This window comes from Pecten maximus, chromosome 19 (assembly GCF_902652985.1).
Source record: "Pecten maximus chromosome 19, xPecMax1.1, whole genome shotgun sequence".
Taxonomy (NCBI): domain Eukaryota; kingdom Metazoa; phylum Mollusca; class Bivalvia; order Pectinida; family Pectinidae; genus Pecten; species Pecten maximus.
The window spans coordinates 24172097-24191374 of record NC_047033.1 but is presented as its reverse complement, the minus strand read 5'-3'; the positions used below and the strand labels follow the sequence as shown (position 1 = coordinate 24191374).

General features: G+C 33.9%; 1 protein-coding gene across 1 annotated transcript in view; it reads right to left on the bottom strand.

Annotated features, from left to right (window-relative positions):
- LOC117317388 (tyrosine-protein phosphatase non-receptor type 23-like) overlaps nt 1-18887 on the bottom strand; it is a 40684-nt gene extending 21797 nt beyond the window's left edge. The window contains 18 exon segments of the mRNA XM_033872193.1: nt 398-591; nt 1274-1425; nt 4042-4202; nt 4875-4896; nt 4898-5080; nt 5641-5732; nt 6258-6397; nt 6923-6988; nt 7801-7915; nt 8304-8383; nt 8681-8739; nt 9674-9832; nt 10625-10786; nt 11781-11915; nt 12340-12466; nt 12824-12951; nt 15513-15587; nt 18801-18887. Of these exon segments, the coding sequence (XP_033728084.1) occupies nt 398-591; nt 1274-1425; nt 4042-4202; nt 4875-4896; nt 4898-5080; nt 5641-5732; nt 6258-6397; nt 6923-6988; nt 7801-7915; nt 8304-8383; nt 8681-8739; nt 9674-9832; nt 10625-10786; nt 11781-11915; nt 12340-12466; nt 12824-12951; nt 15513-15587; nt 18801-18887 (2137 nt within the window).
- Nucleotides 18888-19278: the final 391 nt, after the last annotated feature.

Here is a 19278-nt window from a genome sequence, read left to right as displayed (position 1 = left end):
CTTTCTCTGTAGGATTTTCATTTCTTACGTCATTGTCTTTACTTAACCATCCCCCAAATGAAGAACTGGTTCAGCTTTGCCTGCACTTTTGTTGTCATTATTTTCAATATCCCTCTAACTTTATCATTACCTCATCATAGGAAGACCTCCGCTGTTTTCATATTAACTTTGTAAAAAGTATAAAGATGTAATATCGGCATAGAAAGAAACAAAAGTTTGGAATTTCCCAGAATGTGTGCAATACGGAACATGAAATCGAAGCCCAAATTTGAGGTAGCTCAAATGGAAAAGTTACAGTTCAGTGTTATTTTTATCATTGTATCAGTTTCATGATTTCTGTGAAATAATTTTCCTGTTCATATCAGTTGAATATGAACTCTGTCATGATCCGAGTTACCTTTGGGTTTGTATCGATTTATAATTTGCTCCCGTTCCTCATGCTGGACTTTACATAAGCCCCGACATCTGTCCAACAGGCGTGTTACATTCGCCTCCAGCTTCCGATAAAACTCCAAACCTTTCTGAGATTTGGCCATCAAATCCTCATAAACATCATAGGAGTTGATCAGATCTCGAATCATTCCTTCTCGCCTGTCAATAGAGATAATTTTAACAAGATGAGAATATTTGTAAAACATGTTGCCCCTATCCCCCTCTTATGGAGATGCAGCTATCAAAATACTTCCGCTTAGACAGAAATGGATCTAAAAGGACCATGAGACCCACGGGCCTAATGGTCATCTGACTACAATAAGATGGTTGGGTGGCACAGTATTAACACACTTGACAGTCACCTGGACGGCTGGGATACGATTCCCTAATCGGATGTGAAAAGGTACATCACAGAGCCCAACATTATCACGATACAAGGGTCAGGAAACAGACCCACGGGACCTGCACTGCTCACCTGAATAAATTTAAGCTTAATTGCAAATATTCTCCCATATTGAGATCATCATCTCACCATGTGTTTCCCTCAATGAAGTGTTTTTGATTCTTCTATATCTAGGAAGAAGAATTTTGAAATCTCAGTCAATTTGACCTTTTTCATCCGATTAGAGTGAAGGCAGCTTTCTACAAAATTTCATTCAAATTGGAATTTCAAGAAGTCAAACATGTAAATGTAAACAGATGATGGCAACGAAAAAATCATCAGAAAAGGTCAACTAAGCAAAAATGGGGTTACTATTAATTTATGTGAACAAACTTGAAAGCTTTTGATCCCAGCATAGGCCACAAAGTGTTGAAACCGAGAGTTCCTAGGGAGATTTACCTAGCTCCAGTGTCCACAGTAGTACGCCTAAGACTGGCGTACTTGGCATTGCTGTCCGTCAGAGCTCGTAGGATGTTATCCTGGGCTGCCAAGTTCTGGTTTATCAAGGCCACTTTCTCTTCATGTTTCTTCAGCTGCTCCTCAAACAGTTTCTACAAATGAAAATATTTCATGTACTAATCAGTCTATCCTCGGATAAACCTATTTTATGTACTAATCTATCCTCAGATAAACCTATTTTATGTACTAATCTCTCCTCAGATAAACCTATTTTATGTAATCTATCCTCGGATAAACCTATTCTATTTTATTTACTACTCTATCCTCAGATAAACCTATTTTATGTAATAATCTATCCTTAGATAAACCTATTTTAAGTACTAATCTATCCTCAGATAAACCTATTTTATGTAATCTATCTTCAGATAAACCTATTTTATGTACTTATCTCTCCTCAGATAAACCTATTTTATGTAATATATCCTCAGATAAACCAATTTTATGTACTAATCTCTCCTCAGATAAACCTATTCTATGTACTAATCTCTCCTCAGATAAACCTATTTTATGTACTAATCTTTCCTCAGATAAACCTATTTTATGTACTAATCTATCCTCAGATAAACCTATTTTATGTACTAATCTGTCCTCAGATAAACCTATTTTATGTACTAATCTATTCTCAGATAAACCTATTCTATGTACTAACCTGTCCTCAGATAAACCTATTTTATGTAATATATCCTCAGATAAACCTATTTTATGTACTAACATGTCCTCAGATAAACATATTTTATGTAATATATCCTCAGATAAACCTATTTTATGTACTAATCTATTCTCAGATAAACCTATTTTATGTACTAATCTATCCTCAGATAAACCTATTTTATGTAATATATCCTCAGATAAACCTATTTTATTACTATCTATCCTCAGATAAACCTATTTTATGTACTAATCTGTCCTCAGATAAACCTATTTTATGTACTAATCTATCCTCAGATAAACCTATTTTATGTAATATATCCTCAGATAAACCAATTTTATGTACTAATCTCTCCTCAGATAAACCTATTCTATGTACTAATCTCTCCTCAGATAAACCTATTTTATGTACTTATCTATCCTCAGATAAACCTATTTTATGTACTAATCTATCCTCAGATAAACCAATTTGATGTACTATCTATCCTCAGATAAACCTATTTTATTTGATGTACTATTCTATCCTCAGATAAACCTATTTTATGTAATATATCCTCAGATAAACCTATTTTATGTACTAATCTCACCTCAGATAAACCTATTTTATTACTATCTATCCTCAGATAAACCTATTTTATGTACTAATCTGTCCTCAGATAAACCTATTTCATGTATCTATCCTCAGATAAACCTATTTTATGTACTAATCTCTCCTCAGATAAACCTATTTTATTACTATCTATCCTCAGATAAACCTATTTTATGTACTAATCTCTCCTCAGATAAACCTATTTCATGTACTAATCTATCCTCAGATAAACCTATTTTATGTAATATATCCTCAGATAAACCTATTTTATGTAATATATCCTCGGATAAATCTATTCTATGTACTAATCTATCCTCAGATAAACCTATTTTATGTAATATATCTTCAGATAAACCTATTTTATGTACTAATCTATCCTCAATAAACCTATTTTATGTACTAATCTATCCTCAGATAAACCTATTTTATGTAATATATCCACAGATAAACCTATTTTATGTACTAATCTATCCTCAGATAAACCTATTTTATGTAATATATCCTCAGATAAACCTATTTTATGTAATATATCCTCAGATAAACCTATTTTATGTAATATATCCTCAGATAAACCTATTTTATGTAATATATCCTCAGATAAACCTATTCTATGAACTAATCTATCCTCAGATAAACCTATTCTATGTACTAATCTCTCCTCAGATAAACCTATTTCATGTACTAATCTATCCTCAGATAAACCTTTTATTTATTATCTCTCCTCAGATAAACCTATTTCATATAATATATCCTCAGATAAACTTTCGGACCTGAAAAGCAATCACAAGCATGCACTGGTGATAAGGAAGATCTGCATTAAGTTTGAGTTTGATCAGCCAAAGAAACTTGAGTTATCACACGGAAACCTCTGTGCGGACAACACTGCCGACACTGACACAGTGATACGTATACATCGCCTGCTTTTTACATGCGACACAAAAATTACATTTGAGCAAGTGACCTTGACCTATTAGTTTCTCCCTGTTTTATTCAAACAAATTGTTTCATAATATCATTACAAAATGTTCATCAGTAAAAAAAATATAAACGTGACCTTGATATTTAACCATTTGACCTTGACCTTTGGTCAGTTGACTCCTTGTTTAATTCCAACCAACTTTGCTTCATATTTTTAACATATATTGAAAGTTCATCAGGATACAAAATTTGGCCTTGACCTCTTACCCAGTGACCTTTTATCACTTGATCCTTGTTCAATTTTGAGCAACTTTGCTTCATAATGTCATAGCACAATGTTCATGTAAAAGGTACAAAATTTGACCCAATGACCTTGACCTTTAGTCAGTTGACTCCTTATTTCATTCTGACCAACTTTGCTTCATAATGTCAAAACAAATGTTTATAAGTTAATAGAAATGACCTTCATACAGCAGACTCTAGACTTCAAACAGGCTAAATTGTTTGGCTCCTAGGGCGTCAGGTTAAATAGACCATAATGCATCAGTTGTACCTCTTTATTGGTCTCTTCCTGGGTCACAATGACGCTGGTGATGTCATCATTTTTTACTTGGTTGCGGAGCTCCTCTTCAAGATGTGTTCGCTGCGCCTTCATCTCCTCCACCTTACCGAGAAGTCGCTGTAACTCTTTGACCACCACGTCATCCTCTGGGTCTACAAACAATAAATCACTATACTTTATCTAACTCCTCTGATACCACCATGTCATCCTTCAAGTTTAACTATAAAACTTCATGTTAGTTGAACTATAGGGCCAAAAACTTGTCAACATATAAAGGATGTAGTCTACTCCAGGCAAGTTAAACTTTTGGAACAAGAGACCCAATGGGCCTGTATTGCTCATCTATTATTCACTGCTTTAATGATTCAAGGCCTTTCAGTTTGACCCCTTTAACAATGAGTATGGATTGAGGTAATTTCTTTTCAAAAATGATTAAACATTATCATTCAAGGTCTTTCTGCCAGTAAACCAAAAGAATCAAACTTCCTTGGCTTCATACCAGTAGCCTGCTAGCTAAATATTACAATTGTAAGCCTTTTAATCAGAATTGGATTAAGCGTTTTAACAGATTTTACACCTGTGACCTTGAATATGGGTCAAGGTCATTTCTGCTTACAAACTTTGTTGGGATTGATTGGAGGAACCATTCAGCCAAATATCTTGACTCTGTGACTTTTTCTTATTGAGAGAAAATTGTTTAAAGGAAAAACAGAACCTTTTATAAATGGACGCATGGTGAGTTGATAAGCACATTATAAGAAGGACAATAATGAACAGACTTCACAGTGTTGGAATTTGTTCATTTATTCAGGCAGAGAACTTACTTTTTTCCTTATCTAATGAGGGGAAGAGCTTTCTGGATCTCGTCCAATGGAGAACTCAGTAACTTGAGGTTGGCCACATGTGCATTCATAGCTCTATGTAAGTCATTATTTGATTGGCTGCCTTTCTTGTGACCTTCCTCATAAAGGTCACATTCCTTTTTAATCCCTGGCAACATAGTATTGGGTGATCGCTTCCCAAACTGCTTCTACAAATTAAACAGATAAAAACAAGGTAAGCTTGGGAACACAAAACCTTAACATCCCCTCAGGAATAAATTGAGATAATTACTCTGATTATATGTTTATAATAATTGTTACATTTAGACCAAAATTACATATGATTATATCTCTATATATTTATCCTTGACCTTTGACCCTGTGGCATTTCATTGAAGAGCCTTACTAAGTTCATCTTCGCTAGCCAAGACTTCTGGATCAACTACGAAGGTTCGTGGAGAATAACGTAATCAGAAGCCTTGGCTAGCAAAGATGTACTAAGTTTGGTCAAAGTGGCATTTTGAGCAATGGATCTAAAGGCAAAACTTTGAACTTTAAAATGGCACCATAGTCTCACTTTCATGCCATTTTTAGTTGCAGGTTGAATAAATGTGCTGAGGTTGATTCATGAAATATCTAATACACAAAATTTCTATTTTTGAAAAAGGTCAAGAGTTTTCATTTACTATTAGTCATCACCACATTAGATGCATAACCTCTGAATTGTAACAAATGACCTCTAACCTTTATTCTAAGACCTTTGACCTACCTCAAACTCCTCGTCTGCCTCAGTATCCTCCTGTAGTAGTTGGTTTATCTCCCTTATGGCACAGTCCACCTCGGTAGCAACATTAGACACAGCTGACGAAACAAAATCACTTTATTGTAATAACTGTTGACATTACACTATAAACACGAAGACCCGTTTCAGAATTCCACACCACATTTACAAGGTATACCGCATTTGTTCCTAAAAGGCACCCCTCAAAATAATATTTAATTGCAATTTCATACACAAATGCCAGTTATTTGTTAAATTGTTTTACAATGAGTCATACGTACATATTGGAAACAATGCTGTCTATAAAGGCGAAGATTCAACATGTTTCTTTCTATAGTCTGTTTCATATAACTTCATATGAACCTGATGACCTACAGCAGAATGCAGTCTTAAATATCCCTCTATTATTTATGCACCTGATGACCTACAGTAGTCTTAACCATCCCTCTATGAAGAATTTCATGTTTATTAGGAAAGAATGTCTTACATTCATTTAGTATATTTCTGTTATTCTTTAACGAATTATAATTTCATGAACAGATGCTTTGAAGCGCCCCCAAGAACACATAAATGAAGGCTAGAGTTACTAAATTACAGTGACCGACCTCCCATAGAGTCGACCAAATCCTTGATGGCGTTAGTGCGGACGCTGATAGCTGCACACTTCTCCAGTAACTGCTGGGGCAGCCGTTCCTGTTCATTGGTTAATTGGGCCTGGTCTAGTTGTAGGGACGACATGAACTGGCTGTAGACAACAAAGAACACAACACTTCATCAGAATCAGATTAAATTGACAAGGAAAACATTATTTTCCTGAGATAAAGATATTTCTGATACCGAAAGAAGCAGAAAGAAGGAAAACAAATTCAATAAATATATATAACGATAAACATATTCCTGATAACAACAAATTGTCTGTTTTACAAATACTATTTAAAGGCTAATTTTCACAACAGTATAAAAACCTGTGTACTTCGTAATTTTGGAGCTGAAAAACAATTTTATCAAACGTTGTGTTAATTAATCTAATAATTACAGAGGATGGCAAGAAGACGGTATGCTTAATTACAAAGCTACATTGTATTTACTTAATTCACTAATCTTCCAATACAATTTTTAGCCATTTAACAGGTGAATTGATAAAAACACAAAATAGTGTAGTTCTGAAGCAGTCTGCTATTGGGTTGAATGCAGTATTTAATGGGAAAAACCAAACTAAATGTGAGCAGTTTTATCATGATATTGTGTTCAGCAGAAATCTTTATCTTACATGAGTTGTTCGTTCTTTGCTTCAATGTCGCCGCCTACTTTTCTGAGAAGCCTGGCTTTCTCCTCACTGTAAAATAAGGTATACACTTTAACAATATGACCGTCTGTCTGGATAATTAATTTCTAAGAATGCTTTCTCCTTTAATCATGTAAATAGTACCATCATAAATAGATACTTTTGTGCATTTTTATATCAAACTCATCATACCATCCTGACTTGTGCACTCTTCTTTGAAACAAAATATAAAATCATTCATGAAGTTGACAATGGAAATGGGGCCATTAAGGACATCGCAGCCAATTTTGAATTTCCAGCAACAACAATTAGTTATGTCGGTCCTTATAATTATGTATTGATATTTTCATTATTTTGGTGGGACCACAACCTTGGTCCTAGGGTCTGCTAAGGACCAAGGGTCTATCCCCACCATGGACAGAGGGTCTGGTCCCACCAAGGAGAGAGGATCTGGTCCAACCTAGACTCAAGTCAGACCAATGGTCCTTGTTCGGGGCCAGACCCTTGGTCCTAGGTGGGCCAGACCCTTGGTTCTTGGTGGGGGCCAGACCCTTGGTCCTAGGTGGGCCAGACTCTTGGTTCTTGGTGGGGGCCAGACCCTTGGTCCTAGGTGGGCCAGACCCTTGGTTCTTGGTGGGGGCCTGACCCTTGGTTCTTGGTGGGGCCAGACTCTTGGTCCTAGGTGGGCCAGACCCTTGGTTCTTGGTGGGGCCAGACTCTTGGTCCTAGGTGGGCCAGACCCTTGGTTCTTGGTGGGGGCCTGACCCTTGGTTCTTGGTGGGACCAAACCCTCTGTTTATACATGTCTTGTTAACTTTATTAAATGCTCCGAATTTGAACACCAAAACACACACACACTATACCTGTATAAAGAGGAGGCCTCGTGAGCCTTCATTGGGACCAACTTCTGGAAGATATCTTGTCCAGACACTTCAGGGTCGTTAGGGTTGAATGGGATTCCTTTCACCAAAGATGCTCCTGTCATTCACATAAAAATACAACATCTGTTACAATGTAAAACTAGAGAAAACAAATGTTTATTAAATCATATCTCAATTTAAACCAAACAAATTTTACATGAGGTCTCCGTAAGCCTTGACGGCAATCTGACTACCAAAAGACACATGCACTTATGCAGAAATATGAATGCATACTCAGTAGCAGTAGAATGGACAACTAGAACAAAAGTGCAGTATCGTATGTTGTCCCGAAAAAAAAATAGCAGTATATGGTCATGACAATCTCGGGATCATTCCTGGCAAGTTTCCACTGAAAACTACTGGTAGAACACTGGATATTATATTTTTCAAGATATGGCTATTCTCAGAAGACCTGTAACATTATATGATTAGATATGGATAATGACCTTTGACCTCAGGCAGCGTATCCATCGCTGGCACTTTCTCATGGTACACAAAGTCGTTGTCCTTTTTAGACTGGGTAAACCTGCAACAGAGAAAATCAAGATTCAGTCTACAATCATAGTAAAAGGGGCAAAAATGGGATCAATAAAGCCTGAATTATCCCTATTTGAAAATCAACAAGCAAAACCCTGTCCCTCAGGCCTCTTCAATGCAACCAAAATGTGAATGGTAAAGTGACCTAAAATATACTCATTATTCATTTTGGTTTTCACAATATGGAGCCAGGATGACGTGAAGTAAAATCATATACAGTTTGTTCAACTGACTTTCAGAATTAACTGTCAGAAACATACATATTTCACAACTGTCAATCACTTACTTTGCAGTCACAACATCGTTGGTGAACCTCAGAGATTCCTGGATATCCTGACCTTCATTCTGAAACATAAATACATATCCTGACCTTCATTCTGAAACATCAATACAATCACTGGGGCTAACACAGTAAGATATTACATTATAGAATCCAGATGCTTGTTGTGTAGTCTGTATCGACTACCACCATTATTTGGTTATAACAGAGAATCTTACGGGCTTATAGTCAGAAGAAAACACAATATGTGTGACTTAGAATATCTGTATCGCATAAAAATGTAATAAAACGTCCAATCATTAAGAATGTTCAATCTGATTTATGGAATTTAGATAGCTTATTACTATTATTTTATTTTGAAATCAAACATATGGATTATCAGCGTTAACATTGCAGGTATAGATTATAATGTATCCGATTATCATAAATAAGGATCATGTGATCAGGGCTTCCTTGAAAAATCATCTTCTTCAGTTTCTCAAGTTAAAGTGAAATATAATCCACTTCTTCATACATGTGCCCATTAGTCACAATTAGGAATCAATATTTGCCAGTTACTCTCCTTCTCTGGAGTTGAACATTTTCCAGTGTCCCCTATTCGTGAGCGAATTACACCTTTGCCAGTTTCATACATGTCAGAATTAGAGATAATATTTGCCAGATACTCTCGTTGAACATTTTCCAGTGTCCCCTACTCGTGAAGCAATTATTTTGTATTTTCATACATGTTGATTGAGCAAATAGCAAAGATATTTTTCACTAGTTGAACATTTCACTTTCCCCTACAAGTACGTTGAAAATTTACCGTTGTTCCAGTTTCATACATGTCACAATTAGGAATCAATATTTGCCAGGTACTCTCGTTGAACATTTTCCAGTGTCCCCTACTCGTGAGAGAATTACCTTTGCCAGTTTCATGCATGTCAAAATTAAAGATAAATATTTGCCGGATTCTCTCGTTGAACATTTTCCAGTGTCCCCTATTCGTGAGAGAATTACCTTTGCCAGTTTCATACATTCGTTAAGTTTATCCCTGGAGGCTGTGTAGTAGGCGAGGTTTTCACCGGCCTTCTGTTGTTCCTCGGCCTGTCGCCCCATGTAGTAGTGGGTTATACACTGGTAAAATAAGATCTTAATGTCCATACGTTTCTTCCATTCCTACAACCAAAATTTTAAAACCCTAATTTAGTATCCATACATTTCTTCCATTCCTACAACCAAAATCTTAAAACCAATGTATTGTAATCATGAATGTCAACTTAGTCTCATAGAAAACAGATTCCACTTGTTATAAAATCATGGCCATACAGTACTTCAACATGCATTATACTGTATTGAAAATTCTGCACTTAGTTGACCTTTTACCTTGAAATGAAGGTTGCTGTGACCCAATTATACTTCATATGACCCAATTATAATACTTCATATATAGTACGTCTGGTTTACTGATGTGCACCGCTCAGACTCGAATGACTAAATTACATTATATAATAATGGCGTGGAGCTCACCATTCTCCAAATACGGCACATTACACAAACTCAACAGTGATAATTATACAGATTATAGAAACATCACAAAAATTTACTTTTACAAATGTACTTCTACATGTACATGGAAATGTACACATACACATAACAATTAATTAGTCAACTCATTTGTTCCCAAAAATGTATACACAATGCTTTTTCTCACTGGTTCGGGACGGGCCTTTTTGTCATATTTTAGGAAGAAAGTTGGTGAATTAGGAAAGATTTTTTCAGGAGTAAACTGCAAATTTTGGGAATTTGGCTTTAAAATGAAATTATTCCAATTGGGAATGGGACCCATTAATGGCCTTCAGAAAAAGCCCTGATATGGTATCAGTAAACAGGTGAAAACTTGAGTGTTGAGCTGATGTCAGCAGGCGCTTCAACTGTGAAACTGTAAAAATGAATTCTAAGCTATAATACCTTATTCTTCCGGGAGCTAATGAGTCCGTCGCTGTAGCAAGCCTCCAGGTTACGGTACGCTGTTCGGTAGAATTCCACAATTTGTGTGGCCACCTTGGCAGTGATGGAACATTTCCTACTGTCTATCATTGACTTCTCTAGAATACACTCCTGGGCTTGTGCCTTCAAGTAAAGCAACCATGTTGCAATTCTATATAACCCTTTCACCCCTACTGGCCATACTGGACTTCAAATGATGAATGAATGGTAGAGTCCACTAAAGTTTCTTAGGGTTGAAAGGGTTAAAAAACTGTTTATCAGTAACTATCTTTACTGTGAAAATACTAGTGATGAAAATGGGTTTCACTTCCAGAATTCATAATCACAAACTTGAAATTGATTATCATTGATTTTCTAAATTAAGCACAGAATTGACCTTTAGTAGAAAATTTATGTACATCTCAAGTACCATACATTTATTAAACATCTTAGCCTTTGTTATGAATATTTTAAATACTGAACACAAACAAAGCTTTTAACGGCTGTCAATACATTTAAATCTCCTAAATCGCCTGTAAACGACCAATGAATATATCGGTAAAATATAACTTCTTCTTGGTTCGGTAACATTACAAAAATATGTGAAGCCAAAGATTTATGAACACTTCCAGAAATTTTCAATTGATGTCCTTTTTCAAAGTCATCATCAGTTTGAATTTTCGATCATCAGCCCACCACTAGAAAATATTGTTTACCGTTATCTGTAGCCAAAACTTCAATTAAGCATTGATGTCATTTTTTTTTAGTTTCATCGGGGTATGACATACCCCGATGAAACTAAAAAAAAAATGACATCAACGCTTATAATTAATTTTTGAAAATGATTTTCTACTTTAAAACATGTTTTATGTACAATTTAACTGGTTTTAAATGGGATTCTTTTTCTCAAATCAATATGCAACGTCAATTGTCGTATTGTGACGTCACATTTTTCGCGCCATTCTCGGAATTTCTTTCATAGAAGAATGAAAAGAATTTTTCGACCAATCACATTTGAGTATTTACCATGAAAACAAAGAAAAATTAATTATTGCATTTTAATATCATAATTCTGATACATATATTTGCATTAATTAATATATTCATAATCAATATCTAAACAATTTTCCCCACATACCAACATAAGGTTCATCTGAAAGGTCAAAAGGTCATGTGACATATCTGCACTCATCAAGGAGCAGCCAAAGTGATCCCGCAGATACTCAAATGCCCAGGAAGCACACTGGAAGTGAGTGCACGATACCTTCATTCCCTAAAAATAGAAATTGTTTTAAGTGATATCAATTAAAGTGGTCGAATAAATCTTCAAATCTGGCTTTTTACTGTACTTAGCAGAAGGTGACTACCTCACTAGATAAAATATACAAGGGGCATGCCTCATTTCTCTTCGTATCAAAAATGGAACAGCCTATTGTGGTGATATCTAGCTTTATGCCCCTGTATTTTGTGCTATAAATTAATATAGTCACAGGGTTCATACCAGCGTTGTGTCATATTATGCCGAAAAAAAATTGCCAATAAAAATCTTACTTTGGCATTTTTTGGGGTGCCAAAAAAAATGCTGGTTCTTTGACGAAAAAAAATCAAAATCGAAGTGTAATGATCTGATTTAAATGTTAACAGTAGAGTTTTAGTGTAGAATATTGTTTCATAAACAAACTGATTTTGATACTTACATCAGCACTTTGTCTGGTTTCCATAGTTCCCAGGATAGCGTGGAGAGCTCCAATGTTGTACAAGATACATGCTTGTTCAAACTTGGCATCACCAATTGTGATCTCTCGGCCAAGGTGAATGTCCTCCCTGAAAATATATTACTGGCACATAAGTAAGATATACATAGAGGATCTAATACCTGTGTCCAACTTCATTAATCTTACATGAAACAAGCCCCTGAATAGGTAGAGATTACTATACTCTCTTCTACTAGAATACACATCAGACAGAATCAATTATCCCGTAAAAACTATATTATTTACATTTGTCACTATATTACCATTTTGATTCGATACATTTTTATACACACATCTGTGTTTTTTTATGTCAGTTTGATTCCAATTATTCACAAATTAACTCTTACATCACAGACTTTGACCAGACATGTGATGATTGACATCACCATTAATGATAGTTTAAATTCTGTACAGATTATACATTTACCATGTAAAGGGTATTGCTGCCTCTCCAGCCTCTCCCATAGGGAATCGTCCCTGTAAGAACTGCAGCTGGGCATAATATTTCTTCAGAGTACTGCATCCCATAAAGTCATGCGAAACGTGTACAGCACTCTGAAAAGTTGATTCATGCATGTATATTCATACAGTGTCTTCTTTTATATTAATTAGGACATGTATACTTACTTTAATTCAAAATGATTTAAACTAATTATACAATATTCAACATTATCATACAATGTTATAACACTATCAGCATACAATGTTATAACACTATCAGCATACAATGTTATAACATTATCATACAATGTTATAACACTATCAGCATACAATGTTATAACACTATCATACAATGTTATAACACTATCAGCATACAATGTTATAACACTATCAGCATACAATGTCATAACACTATCATACAATGTTATAACACTATCATACAATGTAATAACACTATCATACAATGTTATAACACTATCATACAATGTTATAACACTATCATACAATGTTATAACATGTATCATACAATGTTATAATACTCACCATACAATGTTATGACAGTATCATACAATGTTATAATATTATCATTCAATGTTATAACAGTATCATACAATGTTATAACAGTATCATACAATGTTATATCACTATCATATAATGTTATTACAACACTTATCATACAATGTTACAATGATATCATACAATAGTACAACACTATCATACAATGTTATAACACAATCATACAATGTTATAACACTATCATACAATGTTATAACATGTATCATACAATGTTATTACAGTATCATACAATGTTATAACACAATCATACAATGTTATAACACAATCATACAATGTTATAACACTATCATACAATGTTATAACACTATCATACAATGTTATAACATAATAATACAATGTCATAACACTATCATACAATGTTGTAACACTAGCATAATAACATTTATTCAATATTAACATGTATCATACAATTTTATAACACTGGTCATACAATGTTATAACAAAATAATACAATGTTATGACAGTATCATACAATGTTATAATATCATCATACAATGTTATAACAGTATCATACAATGTTATAACACTATCATACAATGTTATAACACAATCATACAATGTTATAACACTATCATACAATGTTATAACATAATCATACAATGTTATAACACTATCATACAATGTTATAACACTATCATACAATGTAATAACACTAACATACAATGTTATAACACTATTATACAATGTTATAACAGTATAATACAATGTCATAACACTATCATACAATGTTATAACACTAACATACAATGTTATAACACTATCATACAATGTAATAACATAATAATACAATGTTATTACATTATCATACAATGTTATAACACTATCATACAATGTGATAACACTATCATACAATGTAATTTCACTATCATACAATGTTATAACACTATTATACAATGTTATAACACTATCATACAATGTAATAACACTATCATACAATGTTATAACACTATCATACAATGTAATAACACTAACATACAATGTTATAACACTATTATACCATGTTATAACACTATCATACAATGTTATAACAGTATCATACAATGTTATAACACTATCATACAATGTTATAACATAATAATACAATGTTATAACACTATCATACAATGTTATAACACTAGCATATTAACATTTATCATACAATGTTATAACATGTATCATACAATGTTATAATACTCACCATACAATGTTATGACAGTATCATACAATGTTATAATATTATCATACAATGTTATAACAGTATCATACAATGTTATAACAGTATCCTACAATGTTATAACACTATCATACAATGTTATAACACTATTATACAATGTTTTAACACTATCATACAATGTCATAACACTATCATACAATGTCATAACACTATCATACAATGTTATAACACTATCATACAATGTTATAACACTATCATACAATGTTATAACACTATCATACAATGTTATAACATGTATCATACAATGTTATAATACTCACCATACAATGTTATGACAGTATCATACAATGTTATAATATTATCATACAATGTTATAACAGTATCATACAATGTTATAACAGTATCCTACAATGTTATAACACTATCATACAATGTCATAACACTATCATACAATGTTATAACACTATCATACAATGTGTTTACACTATCATACAATGTGTTTACACTATCATACAATGTGTTTACACTATCATACAATGTTACAACCCTATTATACAATGTTATAACACTAGCATAATAACACTTATTCAATATTAACATGTATCATACAATTTTATAACACTGGTCATACAATGTTATGACACTAATAATAAAAGATGAAATGGTAATAGGTATATATTTGTTTATATTCTTCAATTTGTGAACAATTCCAGTGATAAAAACTTTGCATTATAGATCTGCTGAACTTTAGGAGCATGACTCAAAACAAAATGTTTGTTTATACATTCAATTATATATTAATTTATCTTAATATATACAGTACTGTCAGTATTCAATGTTTTAGATCTATTCTTTAATGTTAGATAACTCAGAGTAAAACATGATACTTTTACTGTCTGCCAACACTAGCTGTACATTTAACATGTGATTTAGTATAGGTCCCTACCTGTCGCAGTTGTTCCAAATCATTACATGCCTTGTTGTACTGAGCTGGGTCTTCTCCATAGTTATCACGAATATACTGAAATGAAAAGTTTTCTATTTGATAAAAGGATTGTTCAACTGACATGGATATTAGCACCTCTCAATACAAAATGATAGTTATCAAATATCATAATACAAAAAGCTGTTTCGTCCTTTTGTCATACAGAGTTATGATGTTCTGTCAATAAGGATATATGATAATCGGTATAAAATAATGTGCATACTGCATATATGTCATGTATGAATAGTGTTTTTTATTGCATTAGTCTGCATACACAGCATTTTTATATGTATATATTCAATTTGTATTGATAAAACATCAGATTCCTGGGCTATTACTGACAATAACTTCAGAGGTATTGTATAACACAACACATTTTTTATGTAGACAGCCTTATTCAATTTGTTTTAAATGCTTATTAGACATTTTAGATTTTAGGCCAAGGTATCACCCTAGTCAGCTAAAACTGATCATAATTGCAGACTCAAATTTTTTTCTGACATTAACAGGTGTCCAGTCAGAATTTTTGAGTTTGAAATTATGGTCAGTTTTAGCAGACTACTCTCACCCTATTCCTATAATATACATGTAAAATGAACCTTCAACAAATAACAAAAATGTTAAATAAAAAAAACCATGATATACAAAAAAGTGTACTTATATATATAACTTTCTTACAAATCGTGTAAAAGTCAAGATTTCACTTTTAGAGTGGTATTCCATTGCAATAGTTATATACCGTAAATATTCGGGTATAGTGCGCACTCGCGTATAGTGCGCAGGTACGTTTTTGAGGTTCGTTTAAAAAAAAAAAAAAAAATTCAATTTTCAACTGAGCGGTAGATGAATTCTAAAGCATAAGATGATAGGAATTTGTAACTTATGAAAGCTTATTTACAATGTACCACATTTAATTGGAATCACCGGTCAGATTTGACACATTGGATTGACAGGTTGTTTACATTATACCGCCACAGGCCTAGTCAGCTTGCAAATTGTAGCGGTCCCATCTACGCTGTTGTACCAACAAAATAATTAATCCTACCCTCAATCACCTTGTGATTTTCACGCAGGTATGGTCTCTTGTGGTATCTTTCCACGAACATACAAAGCTAATTAAGCTCAATTATAACAAGATTGACTAGTAAGCTGACTGCTACGTAATGTAACACAGGCCGCCATTTTGTATACAGTACGGAAACAAGTCTGTAGTCGTCGTGCTGGTCACAACTTTTATATCAATGAATTAACATGTGTAAAGGATAAATCTACACTGCAGACGATAAATAAGAGTAACCCGGTAGTTTTCACAGTCATATCGTATTTTATATGGCCAGTTGGTCAGTGACTGCTGCACGAGATCAAGGCATTAGTGTTACCCGTGCCTAATTGCGCATGCGTGCTGTTACAGCTTCCGTAAATAAACAAGTTGAACGTTATCAGTTTCTGGCAACATTCTGGATTTATAAGGTGATTAATTTAGAAGTATGAAATAACTAAGTACTGCTATATCATTTCAAGTTTTGTTTGATGTTAATTGAGATGTTATACATCGTTTTGGATCTGAATACGGGAACATGCTCAAGTGAGATCGTATGTGTACGGAACATGTGGCTCACGATCGACTTAGATAAATCCACGTAATTGCTGATAAATACACAATTTCAAGGAATAAAACATTAAAATAACTATTCATTTCTTTGATTATTTGTTAACTATTACTTTCTTAATGCTTTATATATGTTATATATATATATGTAAGTATTAAATCAATCTTGCTGTGAAAGGAAACGATCACAAATCTCGGTCAAATCACATCCATTCTGACTGGGAAAAGGCTTGTACTTGCGTATAGTGCGCAGTGGTCTTTTTCACTTGTCAATTTTTGAAAAAAAGTGCGCACTATACGCGAATATTTACGGTATATATATATGGGCTGCCTGGAATATAATTGGGCTGCCAGAAAGCCCAGATCAGCAGCTGTAGCCCAATAGGCTGCCAACTATTTCAGCCAAATGCATGTTTATAGCCCAAGTTTTCTTCATTTACTCCAAAAAATTCATTTATCAAAACTTTTAAGAAAACTCCAAGTTTCTGTCAAGGTGATGAAGTTAATGTCAACCCCTGTCAATTGTGTTTTATTCTATAAAATCAACTTTTTTTCTATCATTATATTCAGAATGGAACGAAGGGAAATAACTATAATCGAACAGGACAGAGTCGGATAAATCATATTTGGCAGGGCTCTTTCTCACTGGTTTGGGAAAGGGCCTTTTCGTCTCATTTTGGGAAGAAAATTGGTAAATTGGGAAAGATTTTTTTCAGGAGTAAACTGCAAATTTTGGGAATTTGGCTTAAAAATGAAATAATTTCAATTGGGAATGGGGCCCACTAACGGCCCTAAAAGCCCCCCCCCCCCCCCCCCCCCCCCCCCAAAAAAAAAGCCATGCATGGTGTAATTAGGCTACTCCACTTTTTGCAAGGGTTCGAACCTGGGACCTCCGAACACTAGCCGGATGCTCTACCAATTGAGCTACCTGGTCACTGATGGTCGACCCAGTCCAGTCCTGCTACACATGTGCACATGTAACATTTCCGTTTCCTATGCAGGTAGTGACCATAACTCCTGCTTTAAGTCATGCATAGCTTTTGTGAGGAAAGTTATGCAATTTGCTACTGTTTATTTATACTGTATCTTTTATAGTGGAATATAACAATTATATACAGTATATATGTAGACAGGGAGAGTAGTGAAATCTAGACACACCCAACCTGTCAAAATTAGCTTGTCCATTCCCAGACTGAATGTATTAATCTAAAGTTAATGAAACTTGAGTCCGAATTTACTACCTCTATGTAGTAATCACTACCCAGTACCGGACAGTGAGATATCGCCGGTAATAGAACTCGTATAGATGTGTGATAATGAGTCACTGCCGGATAAATTTACCAATAACACCTACTGTACGTACGGTACTAGTGTCAACAATAATTTACGTTATAACAGCAAAATTATTCATTGAAGTCCACATTTTCATCCAAAGCCTTGTTCAAATAGAAATGTATTATCATTATAACCAAACACTGTTCTCGAAGCATTTGTTTTGTATTTTTGCGTTTGACGTCGACTGTGAAAGATGTCAACAACCTCAAAACTGCATAGTTGTTTTAAGTGAAATGGAGATTTTAAATGCAAGAAACAGAATAAAAATCACATCGAATTCAACGGTTAACTCTATATTTTCCCACCTGCTTCAAAACTGGCCCGAAATCGACATATTCTGGACTTTGTTTCAGCTCAAACGATAACATTGGCATCCGAGGCACAGCCTCCATTTTTTAATGTTGATTCTTATATAAAGAGCTCGTCGAAGGGACATAACTCTTGATTACACCAAAATCCTAAATATCAGCATTACACGAACAGTTCAATATGCATAATTCTAGGCATATTATATAACTTTCATGTATCTATTTTTATCTTCGTTAAGGGATGGGTTTATATTAGATATTTACAACTATATGGGTCTGTATTTATTGTTAAAATATATGCAATAATATTGATTTGTGTGAACGCAATAAAGTTAGATCTAGTGTTAAAAAAAAGTTCTAAAACATTTATTTATTAGTGAAAATAGCGAAAAATACCTAATAGGGCCTAAATCATATTCAGAAAAAAATATGATGTTACCTCGTCTGCAGCTTGCTGTTCAAAACATGGTTGATT